Source organism: Cervus canadensis, chromosome 1 (assembly GCF_019320065.1).
Source record: "Cervus canadensis isolate Bull #8, Minnesota chromosome 1, ASM1932006v1, whole genome shotgun sequence".
Lineage (NCBI taxonomy): Eukaryota > Metazoa > Chordata > Mammalia > Artiodactyla > Cervidae > Cervus > Cervus canadensis.
Window position 1 is genome coordinate 89939983 of NC_057386.1, and position 14936 is coordinate 89954918.

Consider the following 14936-nt stretch of genomic DNA (forward strand, 5'->3'; position numbering starts at 1 on the left):
ATTGTGTTAATTATTATTGTCTGATCAACCCCACAGGTGTAATATAATGTCCACGTTCAATAATTCATCTGAAATCCCCTTTAAAATCTGAAAAGACATATGTGAGTGTTTGGTAATAGTGGAAAAAGAAGGAACTTTGAAATCTAGTTCAAATCCAGTTCAAATTCTAGCTCTGACCCTTATTAACTTTGTGGGGATTAGAAGTCACCTACCCTCTTTGATCATCAGTATTTATAAATATTACTGGAAATAATAATCTCTGCTTTCAAAGGAATATCTTATTGCCAAATATTGTAGGATTTTTAAAATTTTTGAGATAAGTATGCCTTATCACATTTCCCCTCAGACTTAGACATTGATTTGTACTATTCACACATGCTCCCCTACGATCAGCATAAGACAACATATAGCAAATGCAAAACAAAAATAATAAGCAAAAGAAAAACCCCTGATAGGCTAAGAGATGATTATTCTCCAAACTGTGAGCCAGACCCTATCCTGATTCTAATAGGTTCCTGATTCCCAAGAAAGGAAATTCACTGGAGTCTTAAATAAAAATGAAAGGGGGATTCTTTTGTAGTCCATGACGTTTTAATTATGTAGCACAACTATAAAGAGTGAAATTTGTTTACCATGACATGATTTCATTGCATTCAAATGGTGTAGAGAATGCTTGTCAGTAAGGCCTAGACAGCTGTCATAAAACGGATGAAATGGGTTGGCTGCCAGCAGCGAGGGCAAGCATCAAACACTGGCTTAGCCATAGTCTTCAGAGAAATAAAAAGAGTTGACAAGTCAGCCTGGTTTGAAGCAGGAAGGCATTAGTTTACCATCTGAAACCGAAGAATCCCTCATGATGCTGAACGCAAAAGGCAGGGTTGCAGAGGATGATGATCGTGACAGTAATATGACAAGCTTGAAGGTCTGTGGCTCACAACTGCATATCAAAGAGACAGCTGAAGGTAAATTGTGTGTGAAAGTTGTTTATTGTTTAAACTATCACATCCGTGCACCTATCGCAATTACTGAGAAGAGATTTATTCCAACTAGTGACAGCCCTAAACTACAAAAGCAAATTAAGAATTAACTGTAATTTAGAGAAACATTTTAATTTCATGGATCTTAAAGATTTTGTAATAGAAGTCAAGTGCTGGATAATCAGTCTTGATGTAGATGGATGATGCTGTGGCTTACACAAATGTAGGATCAGTGAATATTCAGTGAGTGGTGTGGAGGAAAGACATTCACAACAAGAGTTCTTAATGCTCATTCTTCAAAAAAGATAGACATAAATAACTCAGATTCATGTACTGCCTGTGTGTCACATTTTTTGTAAACCTCATGCCAGAAGTCTCTATTATCAAAATCTCATGTGTAGCTTCTAAGACTCAGACGAAGGGAACAGACTCTTGGACACGGGAGCGGAAGGGGAGGAGGGGATGAACTGGAAGAGTAGGATTGCCATATACACACTAGCTGCTATATAACACAGGGATGGTCAGCTCGATGCTCTATGATGGCCTAGAGGAGCAGGATAGGGGTTGGGGGAAGGCAGGTCCAAGAGGAAGGGGAGATATATGTATACATGTAGCCGACTCGGTTGTTTAGCAGAAACTAATACAACATTGTAAAACCATTATTCATTCACGTCAGTTGCTCAGTCGCGTCCAACTCTTTGCGATCCCATGGATTGTAGCCCATCAGTCTCCTCTGTCCATGGGGTTTTCCAGGCAAAAATACTGGAGTGGGTTGCCATTTCCTTCTCTAGGGGATCTTCCTGACCCAGGGATTGAACCTGGGTCTCCTGCAGTGCAGGCAGATTCTTTACCATCTGAGCCACCAGGGAAGCCCTAAAACAATTATATTCCAATTTAAAAAATGTGACTTTGAGCAACTAAAAATATAATTGAGAGTAACCAGACTGTTTTATCAAGATTGTTTAAGAGAGTTTAGATTAAGAAGCAAATCATCAGCCCAGGCTCTGTGTGATTTGAAGGCTGCTTCTCCTTATCCCTGGATGGAGCCTCCCCTCACCCCTGGAATAACTTTGTTCATTGCCCACACTCTGTGTGAGATGATCTGCCTTCACCTGGTAAGCATCTGTTCTGAACCTTAGCTTCAGTAGTTTCTGCGCAGGGGCCTTCCCTAACCACCCCTGTTTGTAGCTTTTTTAATAACATCACAGCCTTTTAGAATTAAGAGAATGTTTGGTATATTTACTGAAAATTCATTGTTTTTAAATCCTTGTTTGAGAAGATGAGACTATTTCCTCAAGTCTCAACAGTGTCACATTGGCAAAACTACTCAAGAAGCTTCAATTTTAAAAAAAAGTCGCAATTGACTTTATTAAGTAAGGTGTGTGTGAACACGTGTGTATCAGTGTGCATTCATAAGATATTATATCTCAACTGTTAGATTTACTGCTATCTTTCACTTTCTTTATTAACCAGTCTTATCTGTATGCTGATATTTTAAAACCAATTTTAATATTAGGGGAAATATTAAAGAAGTCATCTTAGCTTAATGAAACCCAAAATTAATATTCTTGTACTTATCTCTGAAAATGCTCCAAAATTCCCCATTATCCTCAAAGTTAAAGGACTTTACTAAAACACATCAGACTTCCGAGGTGGTGCTAGTCAAAAAGAACCTGCCTGCCAAAGCAAGAGACGTGAGATACACTGGTTGGATCCCTAGGTCGAGAAGATCCCCTGGGGGAGGGCATGGCAATGCAGTCCAGTATTCTTTCCTGGAGAATTCCATGGACAGAGGAGCCTGGCAGGTTACGGTCCTTAGGGTTGCAAAGAGTCAGACATGACTGAAGTGACTCAGCATGCATGCAGAGCACATTATGAAAGCCAATATTTTAAACACTTCAAAAAAATTTTCAATGTTTGATACTGTAGACAATTTTATTTTTTTACATCAGGTTGCCCCATTCATTATTCTGCATGTTGTCTTTCTTACAGAGTACTACTGTTAAACTATTACAATATATATTTTATTTCGTTATTGGTCTTTGTTCTGTGCTAAGTCACTTCAGTCGTATCCGACTCTATATGACCCTGTGGACCATAGCCTGCCAGGCTTCTCTGTCCCTGGGATTCTCCAGGCAAGAATACTAGACTGGGTTGCCTTATTCTCCTCCAGGGGATCTTCCACACCCAGGGATCTTATGCCTCCTGCATTGGCAGGTGGGTTCTTTATCGCTAGCACCACCTGGGAAGCCTTATTGGCCTTTACTAGTACTTATTAAATAAAGTGTAACTGATATTGATAGGATTATAAAGTAAAATGAAGTTTTCTGACTAATACTATAAAAATGCAGCAATGGATTATCTAAAATGCATTCAGAGTGTAATTCAGTGTAAAATGATATATTTTTTGTTTTATGATACTAATGCTGATGATATTATTTATCTCTGACAACAATAGATTCTATTTTTCAAGTTATTGCATGATGATGACTGACCCTATAAAAATATTCTTGCCAGTTACTTCATGCAATACCTTTTAGAAGATATGCAATTTGCTTAAATGAAAGTCTTAGAATGTAACATGAAATTATATTGAATACTCCAGAGGAAATTTACAGATAAAACAAAGACACATGGAGGTATTTTATTCCGTTTCTTAAGAATAATTAGAAAAAAATATATGGTTGTAAAGTCAAAAATGTCAGGGGAAAAAAAACACCATAAACCATTTGGTTATTCTTTTTTTCTTCACAGTTTTGAATGTTTCCTTTCCACAGAATGCAGCCAAAAATGGATCGTATGACAATTTGAATAGGGTCCAGAGAAATTAAAATGAAAAATTAAAAGCATTGGAATTGGAAGGCAAATGGAAGTTTGAGATAACTAGACAAATTATCAGAGGTAATTATTCAGTCATTTTACCCAAATTATACTTCAGCCTTATTTACCATAAACTCAGCAAAACATGGTGAATCTAGATAACCTACATTTTGCTGAGGATGGATGACACCAAATTCTGTGAAAAAGTATAATCCTGAAACCAAATGAACCAGTTTCAAAATAAGTGGTAAAGGATAAGACAAAGTTGATAATGGTTAGTTCAGAGCAAAAGCTTTCAAAGGCCAGGAATTTTAACTAAGTCTTACATAATTAGACAATGAAGGAACTGCTGAAAAATGTCAGCAGATTTCCTTAGTTCAAGAACTTGTGTTCTTAAAAACTCAGTAAACCTATTATTTTGTTACTTTTGAAAATGCAGATCACCAAAGTTTAGAAGGTTATTTTAAAAATAATTTTATGATTTTTTTTTGATATGGACCATTTGTAAGCTCTTTATTAAATATGTTACAATATTGTTTCTGTTTTATGTTCTGTTTTTTTTGTTGCTTTTTTCTTTTTTCGGCTGGGAGGCTGTGTGGAATCTTAGTTCCCTGACTAGGGATCTAACCTGTGTACCCTGTGTTGGAAAGCAAGTCTTAACCACTGGACCGACAGGGAAGTCCCTAGAAGGTTATTGATGATATCAGTTGTCAAAAAAAATGTATGTAAAGCACACCTGAGTACAAATGGAAACGTCTTTGTGCATATTGAAATAATTCTTTGAAAACAGAACTATGCAAATTTTAAAGTATTTTGGGAAAGGAGAGTAGAGTCACCAAAAATCACAAGCCTCTTGAAGGCAAAAGTCATTGTTATTCACCAGTTTCTTTCTAGTCCTTGGCATACAATACTAAACAAATTTTTGTATGCATTACTAAGACCCACTTACTGACTAATTTATAGGGAGTAGTTATACTTTAATTTGATGTCCCGCAAATATCTATTTAGAAGGGCCCATTAAATGCAGAGTGGCCAAGAACTGTGCTTTAATTTGGATAATAAGCTGCCTATAAATTATGGATAATTGACTTTGCCACTTCAAAATTTCTTGAACATTTTTTGGACTCATTCTGTTCTTGATCTGAAGCTGCATAAATTAAGAGAGCTTTAAATGTGAACGTACTTTTTCTGTCTTATAATACTGACAGTCCAAACCACTCTCTTGCAGGAAACACTATTCTATAATCGCTATCTATAAAACTTAAAAGAAAAAAAAAAAAGATCCTGGTTTTGATTCACTCTCCAGATCCATGTATCAGTGTGTGCAGCACGTGCAATCACAAGCCTTTTGCATCAGTTGGAAGAAATATGTTAAAGACATGAATGGTTTCCTGTTAGTAGAGATCATCAAATCAAGCTTCATGATGACAGTTCTCCCAAAGCCAAAGAGGGCAGCCATTTTTTCATTCTCTGTTTATCCAAAGCCATGTTCCATGGAGAGTCCATCTTATCATCTGACTTTCTGATGAGCATTACCCCAGATTCAGTACATGACATCTTCAGACTCATAGCTCTAAAAGAATTTACACATTTTTGGAGTAGGCTATGCTGCACTTATTGTCTTGCACTGTTTCCTAAAGGGATATTTCCCTAGGTGTCTTACTTTTCGATATTGAAATCAAGCACTAATAGCTCTGCTCTCTGTAGCATTCTGATCTAAGACTGCAAATAGAATAAGGAAAGGATGACTTCAGTGAGCAGACTGCTGTGGCAAAACAGAGCCTTATTTTGATCAACATCTGTACCACACACAATATGGTTTCAATTTGAAACAGGGAACTCATTGACGTTGCCAAAGAACTTTGTACATTGGTGGTTATTTTATTTGGGCTAGAATGGTACACAGATTAAGATTCCAACTTTCTGCCAGAAGACCATGATGACTGCACTTTGTACTTTGCAAGCTGATTTGGGACTCTGGCAACATGATTCATAAACTAATAAAATTGTAAGTATTCAAATGGATCACATGGAAGTTGTGTCCCTTTGTACAGTGTGTTTTTAAATATTCTGCGGGTCTTTTAATTTTCATTATATATCTTCAGATATGGAGATTCTCTCGCAAGTATTTCTACCTTGAATGTATCACATGACATATGAGGATTTGACGAATCTGTCCATCCATTCAGCATATTCTTTTAAGAGATACAAAGGGTCCTTAAGTTACCTGTATGATGCCAGTTTACACATTTGTCACAATCGTCTATGTGAATTCTAACATAATTATAACATACGTACACATATGTCATAGGTACATAAAAAACTTCCGAGAGTGTTTCCACTAAATGCCAAGAGTACATCTTTATATCTTAATCCTGGTTCACTACACTCAACTTGGATCCTTTTTAAAATTCTAACAAACTTTGAAATAAGTTTATTAATAATGTGAAGATGGAGGTTAACTACACTCATTATGATCAAAGACTCATTATAAGATATTTGGACAAGCTTTAGTTGCCTAAAATTTAGGCATAGATTTATTGTCCTGTCTTATAGATATCTCATTTGCCATTATTTCCCACTGATATAAATCTATCTTCTCCCACTTGAAATATTTCCCTCATAAATTACTCCCTGTGTAAAAATAGAAGTCAATTTTTAAAATTAAAATTTATACAGCCTTCTAGTCAGTAAATATTATATACTTCAGATATATCAATGCCTCAGCAGGAAAGAAATAGGTTACTTTACTATTGTATATCTTAATATGCCTCCTATTAATATGCCTACCGGTTTGGATTGGTCATGGAGGATCAGATGAATCAATCAGTGTTAGCACAGAAATTCATCTCAATTAAAAACATCTCTCCTTTTGTCTTTTGCATCTTAGACATCAATGCAGAGTGAGCACATCCCCACATTCTCAGGGTTTGCTTCGCATTTAGAGATGCACTTATTTGGCAAGAGAAGATACACAAATGAAGGTTTGCTTCAACAACCATTCTGTCTCTGGGCCTGTTCTGAATTATCATTCTTACTCTTTACCCTCACATCCATTCGACTCTAAGGTTTCTGTGCTGCAGCCTTTGTTGATGTGTTGACAATGGTCTGCCCTCAGTGACTCTCTGACTGTTCCTTGAACATGGAATGATCTCCTACTGGGGATTCCCCATACCACTGCCTCTGTCTGCAACAGCATCGCCCACATGTGTCCATAGCTTGCTTTTCTGCTTCATTAAGCACTCTGCTCAAATGCAACCTCCCCAGAAAGGCCCTCCCTGACCAACCCATTTAAAAGAGTGTGCCGGAATCCCTTGGTGGTCCAGTGGTCAAGACTCCATGCTTTAACTCCTGAGGGCCTGGGGTTCAATCCCTGGTCAGGGAACTAAGATTCTACAAGCCTCACAGCAGGGCCAAGTAAAATGAAATAGCATGCACAGCCCCATGTCAACATCTAGTCCTTGTGCTGCTTTAGTTGGCATGCAAGCATTTGTCTCCTCTAGACATCACACTACATAATTATCGCTACATTTGCCATTTATTGATGGGTTTCTAGCTCCATCTAATAAAACGTTATGTTCCATCATTATGTTCTTTGTCTGGTTTCTTTCTTGTTTCACCCCATGATCTAGAAGACTGCCTGACATGTAGAGAAAACTTAATATTGTTTGTGATTAAATGAATTCACCCAGGACATTGAACTTCTTTATATCTCTGTTTCTTTGTTGACAGAGAATGCTGTAGTCCATGGTCTTTGGTCTAAAGTATTTTTGTTTGCAGTGATTATCATAGATGCATAGGTCATGTTAGAATTGAATCATTGATATTCATCTGTATGTATGAAAATTGTAAGCACCAAAATTTATTAGAGCCTAGTGCCTTTCACCTTATTAATAATAAGTGAAAATCCTGAATTATAAAACTGCTGGATGGCTCAGTAGTGGTAACCATATAAATTACTAATGATGTGACATTACACCCAAAATATCTTTAAGGAATACATACTAGATTAATCATAGACTTTAATATTTTATTTCACACTGAAAGCTCTAATAAATATATGCCAAAAGACATTTCATTTCTAGGCTTATTTTCCCTAAGGGGAATGTAAATTTAGTCATCTTGGAATGTTAGTCCTTTTCAAATTGAATCTATGACATAAAATAATGGAAAAAGGAAAAGTGCATTGCTGAATTATTGATTCAAAATTTAGGAACCATTTTCACATTTTACACATTAATTTTATCATAATGTTGAATTCAAGTAAATAAAAAAGCATTTGCATGAACATAGTGATTTCTTAGATGGGTTTTCTGGAAGTAATAAAGTCACAGGGTGATATAGTTTGCTTTTTCTTATAAATAAAATATTTATAAAGACCATAGCTTTCAATAGTTTAAGTCAGTTAATCTCATCACCCTTCACGTGGGTAAAGATTTTAAGAGCAACATGGGAGGCAGAAGTTGTGTTCCAGTCCCTTCTGGTGCTGTTTTCCTCAAATGTCTTGAACGTATCTGAACAAGTGATCACTGAAATCAGCTAACTTAGGGAATTTCGGAAATGATCTTGACAGTAATAGCAATGTCCTCCTTGAGAGCTGAGTGACTAGAGTCCTACACAGCGTCACCAATCTAAGCTTGTGGCTGAGTAACCCCAAGCTGCCTTTCCCGGCCACAAGCTCACTAAGGTATTTTCTGTTTGCACCTGAAAGAAAGCAATGTTTTCTTTACAACAGACATGCAGGAAGAGTCCCAGAGAGTGACTGTATTCCAGGCAATCCAATATACCCTTGCGGAGCTGGATTAACATTCTGAAGGTGTGGATTTATTGTGAAGCAGGTCACCACTAATGATTAATTTGTGAGGACTGTTACCTTGACAGGGCTTTCCAGATGGCACTAGTGGTAAAGAATCTACCTGCCAAAGCAGGAGACAATAAGAGATGCGAGTTCAATCCCTGGCTCAGAAAGATCCCCTGGAAGAGGCCATGGCAACCCACTCCAGTATTCTTGCCTGGAGAATCCCATGGAGAGAGGAGCCTGGTGGGCTACAGTCCATGGGGTCGCAAAGAGTCAGACATAACTGAAGCAACTTAGCATGCATGCATGTTACCCTGTCAATTTGTCTTCAATCCCATTTCACTAGAATAATGTTATGCCACTTCATTATTTCAGTAAGCATTCATTTGAGTGAAAATTTCATTCCATACATTTCTGATTTGTTTTATAATACAGTGTAAGTATTGTTCTTGCTTCAATGGAAAACATTTAAAGAAGGATGAAAGACTAGAAATTTTCCGATAAAAATCCTGTTTTACGCAGAAACTGGGATTGATTAATCAAGGGAATAGTAATTCTCTATCTCACAAAGAATTCTTAGAGAATTAGAATACAGAATCTTGGCAAAAGATTCCTCACCCTTAACTCTCAGCTATAATCATGTTTATCATTTTACTTTTTGCTCTGTTCTCAATTATAGAGTTTATATCCTTGAGGACATTGAGATGCTTCAGAGCTTCTTGGGGAAAAAAATGTATCCTGTTTTGAGTTATGCAAAGCAATCAACATGTTCCCATATTTCGTGCATAAATTCATAATACTAAAATTCATAGGCAAATACTAAAACATGTTGGCTCATCCCAGGTGACAAAAAATTGCCCCAAATTAGATTAACATCTTACACTCAGTCCCTAAATCATGTTACATGAATATTATAATTTAGGTTATACCCACATTTTATTTTCTACTTGAAGCAAAAATAATCATCTCAACATTATTAAAAAACAAAATAATTCTGGTACATATCTCAATCTGTTATTATTAAATTATTTTATTTACTAAAGGTTTTTCCATATTTTATATACTAAAAACTTTTACAGATTGTTAAAATTTCTATTCAGTAAGAGACAGTCAGTGGGAGAGGATAATATTCTCAGTAAATATTAGGTATGGGACAGGTATTTAATTATAAAAAGTTCTGAGGTTGTGACGTAATTTGCAGAAGTCCTGTTACTTCAGATACAGCTATTTATACACCCATGGGTTTGTTCTGGGCTAGTCTCTTCACCTGGATTGTTTCACTCTTGGGTGGACTATGTGAAAATAGGGGTTTGTCTTGGCTAAGATAGCATGTAAAATTTGTTTAGAATTTATGGAGCAGAGTGATCAATAAATTAAAGACAGGTATGCATAAGCAGAGTTTTCACTGTCATTCTTCCTAAGCACCACTGGGTATAGAAAATTTGGAGTTGAATCCTTGGAGAAAATGAGACCCAGACATTTTTCCATAATTAGCTTTTATTCATTGCCTCTCCTATTATTATAAGCCTGGCTGAAAGCTGGCCTTTAGTGAACATGCTCTACTGGGAACTTCCAAGCATTTATTGCCAGAATGCTTAAACCAGGTTCATAACAAAGTCAGTCCCCTAAGACCCAACTTAGTCTAGACTCATTATGCTCTAGGGAAGTCCAAGAACTCTGACAGGTAGGAATGCACGAAAGCAACCTTAAAATATCTGTTCTGGCAATCATCCATATTCATGTTTTTTAAAAGAAAATGATGTTGCCCATATATCATTGAGCTTGCCATACCCTATTGACAAGTGAGGACTTTTCTCAATTGGGCATGGAAAGAGTCTGGGAAAATGAAAAATTAAAATTACTCTATGAATGCAAAGTATTTTAAATAAATATTTTAATTCTATTGTTGGCATTTAAAAGTAGAAAGCATACAGTATGTTACAAATATCAAACTGTGAAAAATATGAACGTTACATAAGTAACAAATGTAAAAAAAGTATTTTCTTACCTTCCCTGAAAGTAAGAAAAATATTCAGCATAGGAAAATATCAGTATCAAAAACACAGCTTCGGTGTAAAAAAAGGAAAGTTTTTACATGGTATTAAAAAAAAAAAAAAGGATCTACAAAATGACAGAAAGTAAGACATGTTGAAATTTGACTTTATATAAATTATAAAAACTGGGTACTTGGGATAAATGTTAAATGGTTGAAAACTAAGTCCAATCGTAGGCTTTCTTTAGGTCAATTCTTTAAAATTTTAAAAGCAATAGAATATTTTTCAATAAATAACTTTAAAAAATGTCTCTGAGAAGTGCTGCTAGGACCTCATTCCTTACAGGAGAGCGGCAGTGTCCTGGTGACAGCATGCAATCATTTTGTTCCAAGTGGAAGCCTGATGAAAGTCAGAAGACCAAGACTGTTTACAAAAACGTTTCAGAATTTTTAACAAAACTTTGTAAAAAATAAAGTCCTAAAGTGCTGAACAAAATGACTTAATTTTAGTACCCACTGTCATGAAAAACATTCAATTATTCAGACATTTCAGAGCAACATTGAATACGGAATCTATAATTCTGAAAAGTGTTAATACTTAGTCTTTCATTTCAGGAGAGGGGGGCTCTTTCTACACTTTACAAAGATGGGTTAAACCTCAAGGATCTTGCAATGCAAAACATAACAATAATAATACAATGGAAACAATACACATACCCCACGGTGAAAGCACGAGTTCATTTCAGCAACCGTATTCATTTCAAAAGTCACAAATCAAACACCGGTAAATAACGAAAAAAAACAAAAAAAACTTTCCAAATGCTGCATGCCACATAACTAGTTACAAAATACGATGCATGCAGGAAAAGAAATTTAACCAAGCATATTTAAATTAAAAGAGTTGTTTTGAGTCTGTTTCAGCAGCATTGTGGTTATTATTTTTAACTTTCCCTCCAACAACCAGTCCCTACTGGCCTCTTTTGCAAACGTGACCCACCCTAGTGGGCAACCTTACCATGGTCTGTTTCTTGGTTTTTTTTTTTTACATTTTTTGTAACGCCAGTACACAGAGTTCACACATACTGTTCTGCCTCCCCATCTTTGGGGGCTGGCTTAGTTGTGCCACACTTGCCTTCTTCATTAGCTGCTGCTTTTTCTGGAAGAGATGCCAAATCTTTAAAAACATCTACATAATGGCCGAAACCAGGGCCCCAGTTCAAAAGGTTGTCCCAGTTGAAATTCCCTGCTTGCTGCCCAAGCTTCAAGGGCAGTGTGTTGTCAGCAACCCCCGGTGTTGCTGCCTGTGTGCCCACGGGTCCCCCCTCAGCCCTGCGGCCGTGGTACCTTCTAGGCTTCAGTCTGGCTCCATAATTATCCTCATCATCTGCATCCGATTCATTGACTTGAGATAATTTGGGCATCCTGGAAGTATATACCATGGGCTTTTCCCTGTCATACTCCATTTCTGAGCAAGTGAAAGACTCGTGCGAGTCACTATCAGAAGAAGATTCTGGAGCCGGGATGCCATCTGCTGGATTCCGCGTTCTGGACAGGGGCCTTCTGCAGTCCTCTTCTGAAGAAGACCTCCCGTGATCTGCACTGCAGATACTTGGGTTTCTGGGCCGAGGCGTGTTGAGCCTCTCCACCTCTTCAATGGAGAGCCCTACTGGAGGAGAAGATTCCAGGGGCACCTGCCCAGTGGGCTGCTTCAGGCGACTCCCCGGTCTAGAGCCATGCGACGCCACGGCCTGAGGACTCTTGCCTCTCCTTCCCAGCCTCGTGGCGTAGTTGAAGATGCCGGGCTGGCACGCGTCACCATGCACCTCCAAAGTGTTTCCCTCCCTCATAGGGAGATGCAGTTCCCTCGCTGGGCTGTTCCTGTAGAAAGTGGAGGACTTGGAGAAAGGGGCTGGACTGTGTCGGGACAGAGGGTTGGGAGTCGGGCAGGCCGAGTGACTAAGGGAACTGGATCTCAGACCTTGACTGTAGGAAGGCTGGTAGGTCAAGCTGCTGGCTCCCAAGGGCATGGGGGACTGCCTGGCGAAGCCCAGGGGGCTGTGCCTCTGGATGGAAAATTTGGGGGTGTGGCTACGGAATTGCTTGTAGTGTTGGATGATGTCGGCGTCCGAAGGGGCGATGCTGCTGGCATTGTCGATGTCGTAATGCTCTATTTCCTGCTCGGGTGAAGCCAGAGGGGCACTGGGGATGGTTTCTGAGTTGTGGGGAAGATCAGTCTCATCGTAGATAAGGTAGGGGTTTTCCCTCTCAATGATGTCTGGCTTCGGGTTCCCTTCGGGCTGTTTCCTCACGGTCATGTCCTCCCCATAGGGAGGGATGTTGTCTGGGTCATCGAAAGCAACATTCTCACTTCCCTTTTTCTTCTTCTCCTTCGGCTTCTTCTCCTCTTTGGGACTGTTGGCCTTCTTGCCCCTGCACTGATTACATAGGATCAGGCTCAAGACCAGGAGGGCCAGGACGGTAGCGCAGCTGCCCACGATGGCGGGCACGGCCCACAGGGGCAGGGAGATCTCCTCGGGGCCCGAACTCAGGACACAGATGTGGCCTCCGGGGCTCCCAGCCTTGCACACCCTCCCCGGAGGACAGGAGACGCCGAGACAGGCCACCACCATCTCGCATGTCCTCCCTGTGTGTGACTCCGGGCAGCCGCAGGTGAAGCCGGAGTGCAGGCCTGGCTCGCAGCTGCCGCCGTTCTGGCACGGGTGGGAGGCGCAGTCCCCGGGGGGCACGCACTTGTACGCGAACCACTGGTTGACGCAAAGCAGGTCTCCCCAGCACGGGTTGCTGGCACAGATGTTCGGGCCGCGGCAGCCAATCTTCACAGAGGGATCCGTCTTAGAAATGGAGGCCAGGCTGTGTTTGCCACTGAAAGGAAGGCTCTCTCCACCGTACAGCATCGAAGCGATGCAGCCATCAAACCCTGCAGGGGCAAGAAGGAGCTGTAACGTGTTGTAGGGAAACCAAACGCTGAAAAGGCTCCATTCACCTGGCAAAGGGAAGCTTTGCCATCACATCATGAGAGTTGAGAAACCACAACCTCACAGCCATCCTCCAACTGTAAGGCAATAAATCTGAGCCTGTTACAATGTAAGTTAGCAAGATGTGTAAGACTGCCATGACCAAAAGGTGGAGTAGATTGATGGGATCCTGCTCTTTTGAAGATTTATGAAGGGCTCGAACAGGCTGAGTTTTCATTTTATCTCTCCTCTCATTCAGTCATCTATTGATTTTATTTTTATAGTTTATATACAAAGAATTACATAAAAATAAATTTTAATTTAAAAATACTTTAAAAAAACCAAAATAGGCCAATAACTTCAATCATTAGCTCTTGCGGTTTTAATGGAGGTGATATTGCTCCCAAGGAGCTGAGCATAAGTTCTTGAGGAACAAAAGAAAAATCTTAGCCATTACCAGGGCTTGTGGGCTTCCAAAGGGCGGATATAGAATATACCTGTAGCATTAACATTTCATACAGTAGTGATGGTAGGGATCAGAAAACAAGGTCTAAAACAGCTCTTTAGGGGATGGTGATTTTTTTAAAAAAATGTTTGAGAAAGACTTTATTAGACAAATATTTGTGTGCTATATATATCTTGCCACTAACAAAAGGGTGTGATTTACATTGGCTTATTTTCTTACAACATTTAAGTGAATTAGCATCCATATTCTAAAACAAGTTAAATATGTAAGAACTAATTATGATGTAGGCTTTAACTTTTATGCTTTGACTATGTTACTCTGTCATGCATTTTTTCAATTTTCCTTTTATTTGATGCATCATTCCACCCTGGTGTCACTTCCATCCCATTTCCATAAGCTCCTGGGACATCTGCTTTTGTTCCTACACTCCTAGTTTTCTTTCTATGAATTAGTCCCCTTTAAAGTCTCATTTTCTTCTAAACAACCACTGACTCAGAGTTACTCAAGGTAAGGCCTTAGGCTTTCTTTTCAGTCCACACACTCACATTTGGTTATCACATCCATGCCCAGTGCTTCAGTTACCTGCTTAACACTAGTAACTCCTAAAGATGTATCTCCAACTGGTCTACTCTGGATTTCCAGCCCATCTACCCAAAGGCCTTTCTCAAGGTGCTCCAAACTCAGAGAACCCCAAACCAAAATCTTGATGTTCCCCATAGATGTGCTTATTTTTGCACCATTCTGCAGTTTTCTCTTGTAGTGGCACTACTCTTCTAGTTGGAAGGTCAAAAACCTCTCTGAATTTTATCAAATCATTAACATTTTATTTGACTTTCATTCCTGATATTATTCCTTATCCCCTTCTTTTAAATCTCCTGCCACCACATAGTCAATCCTCACAAAATAC

At 38.9% G+C, this 14936-nt stretch overlaps 1 protein-coding gene and 1 long non-coding RNA gene across 3 annotated transcripts in view; one reads left to right on the forward strand and one right to left on the reverse strand.

Moving 5' to 3' along the window:
- LOC122452997 overlaps nt 1–14936 on the forward strand; it is a 139692-nt gene that overhangs the window by 121339 nt on the left and 3417 nt on the right. The window lies entirely within an intron of this gene.
- Nucleotides 7814–14936, reverse strand: part of FAT4 (FAT atypical cadherin 4) — a 174986-nt gene continuing 167863 nt past the window's right edge. Inside the window, exon 17 of the mRNA XM_043486767.1 lies at nt 7814–13526. Coding sequence (XP_043342702.1) covers nt 11662–13526 — 1865 coding nt within the window. The 3' untranslated portion in view covers nt 7814–11661. The remainder of the gene's footprint in view (nt 13527–14936) is intronic.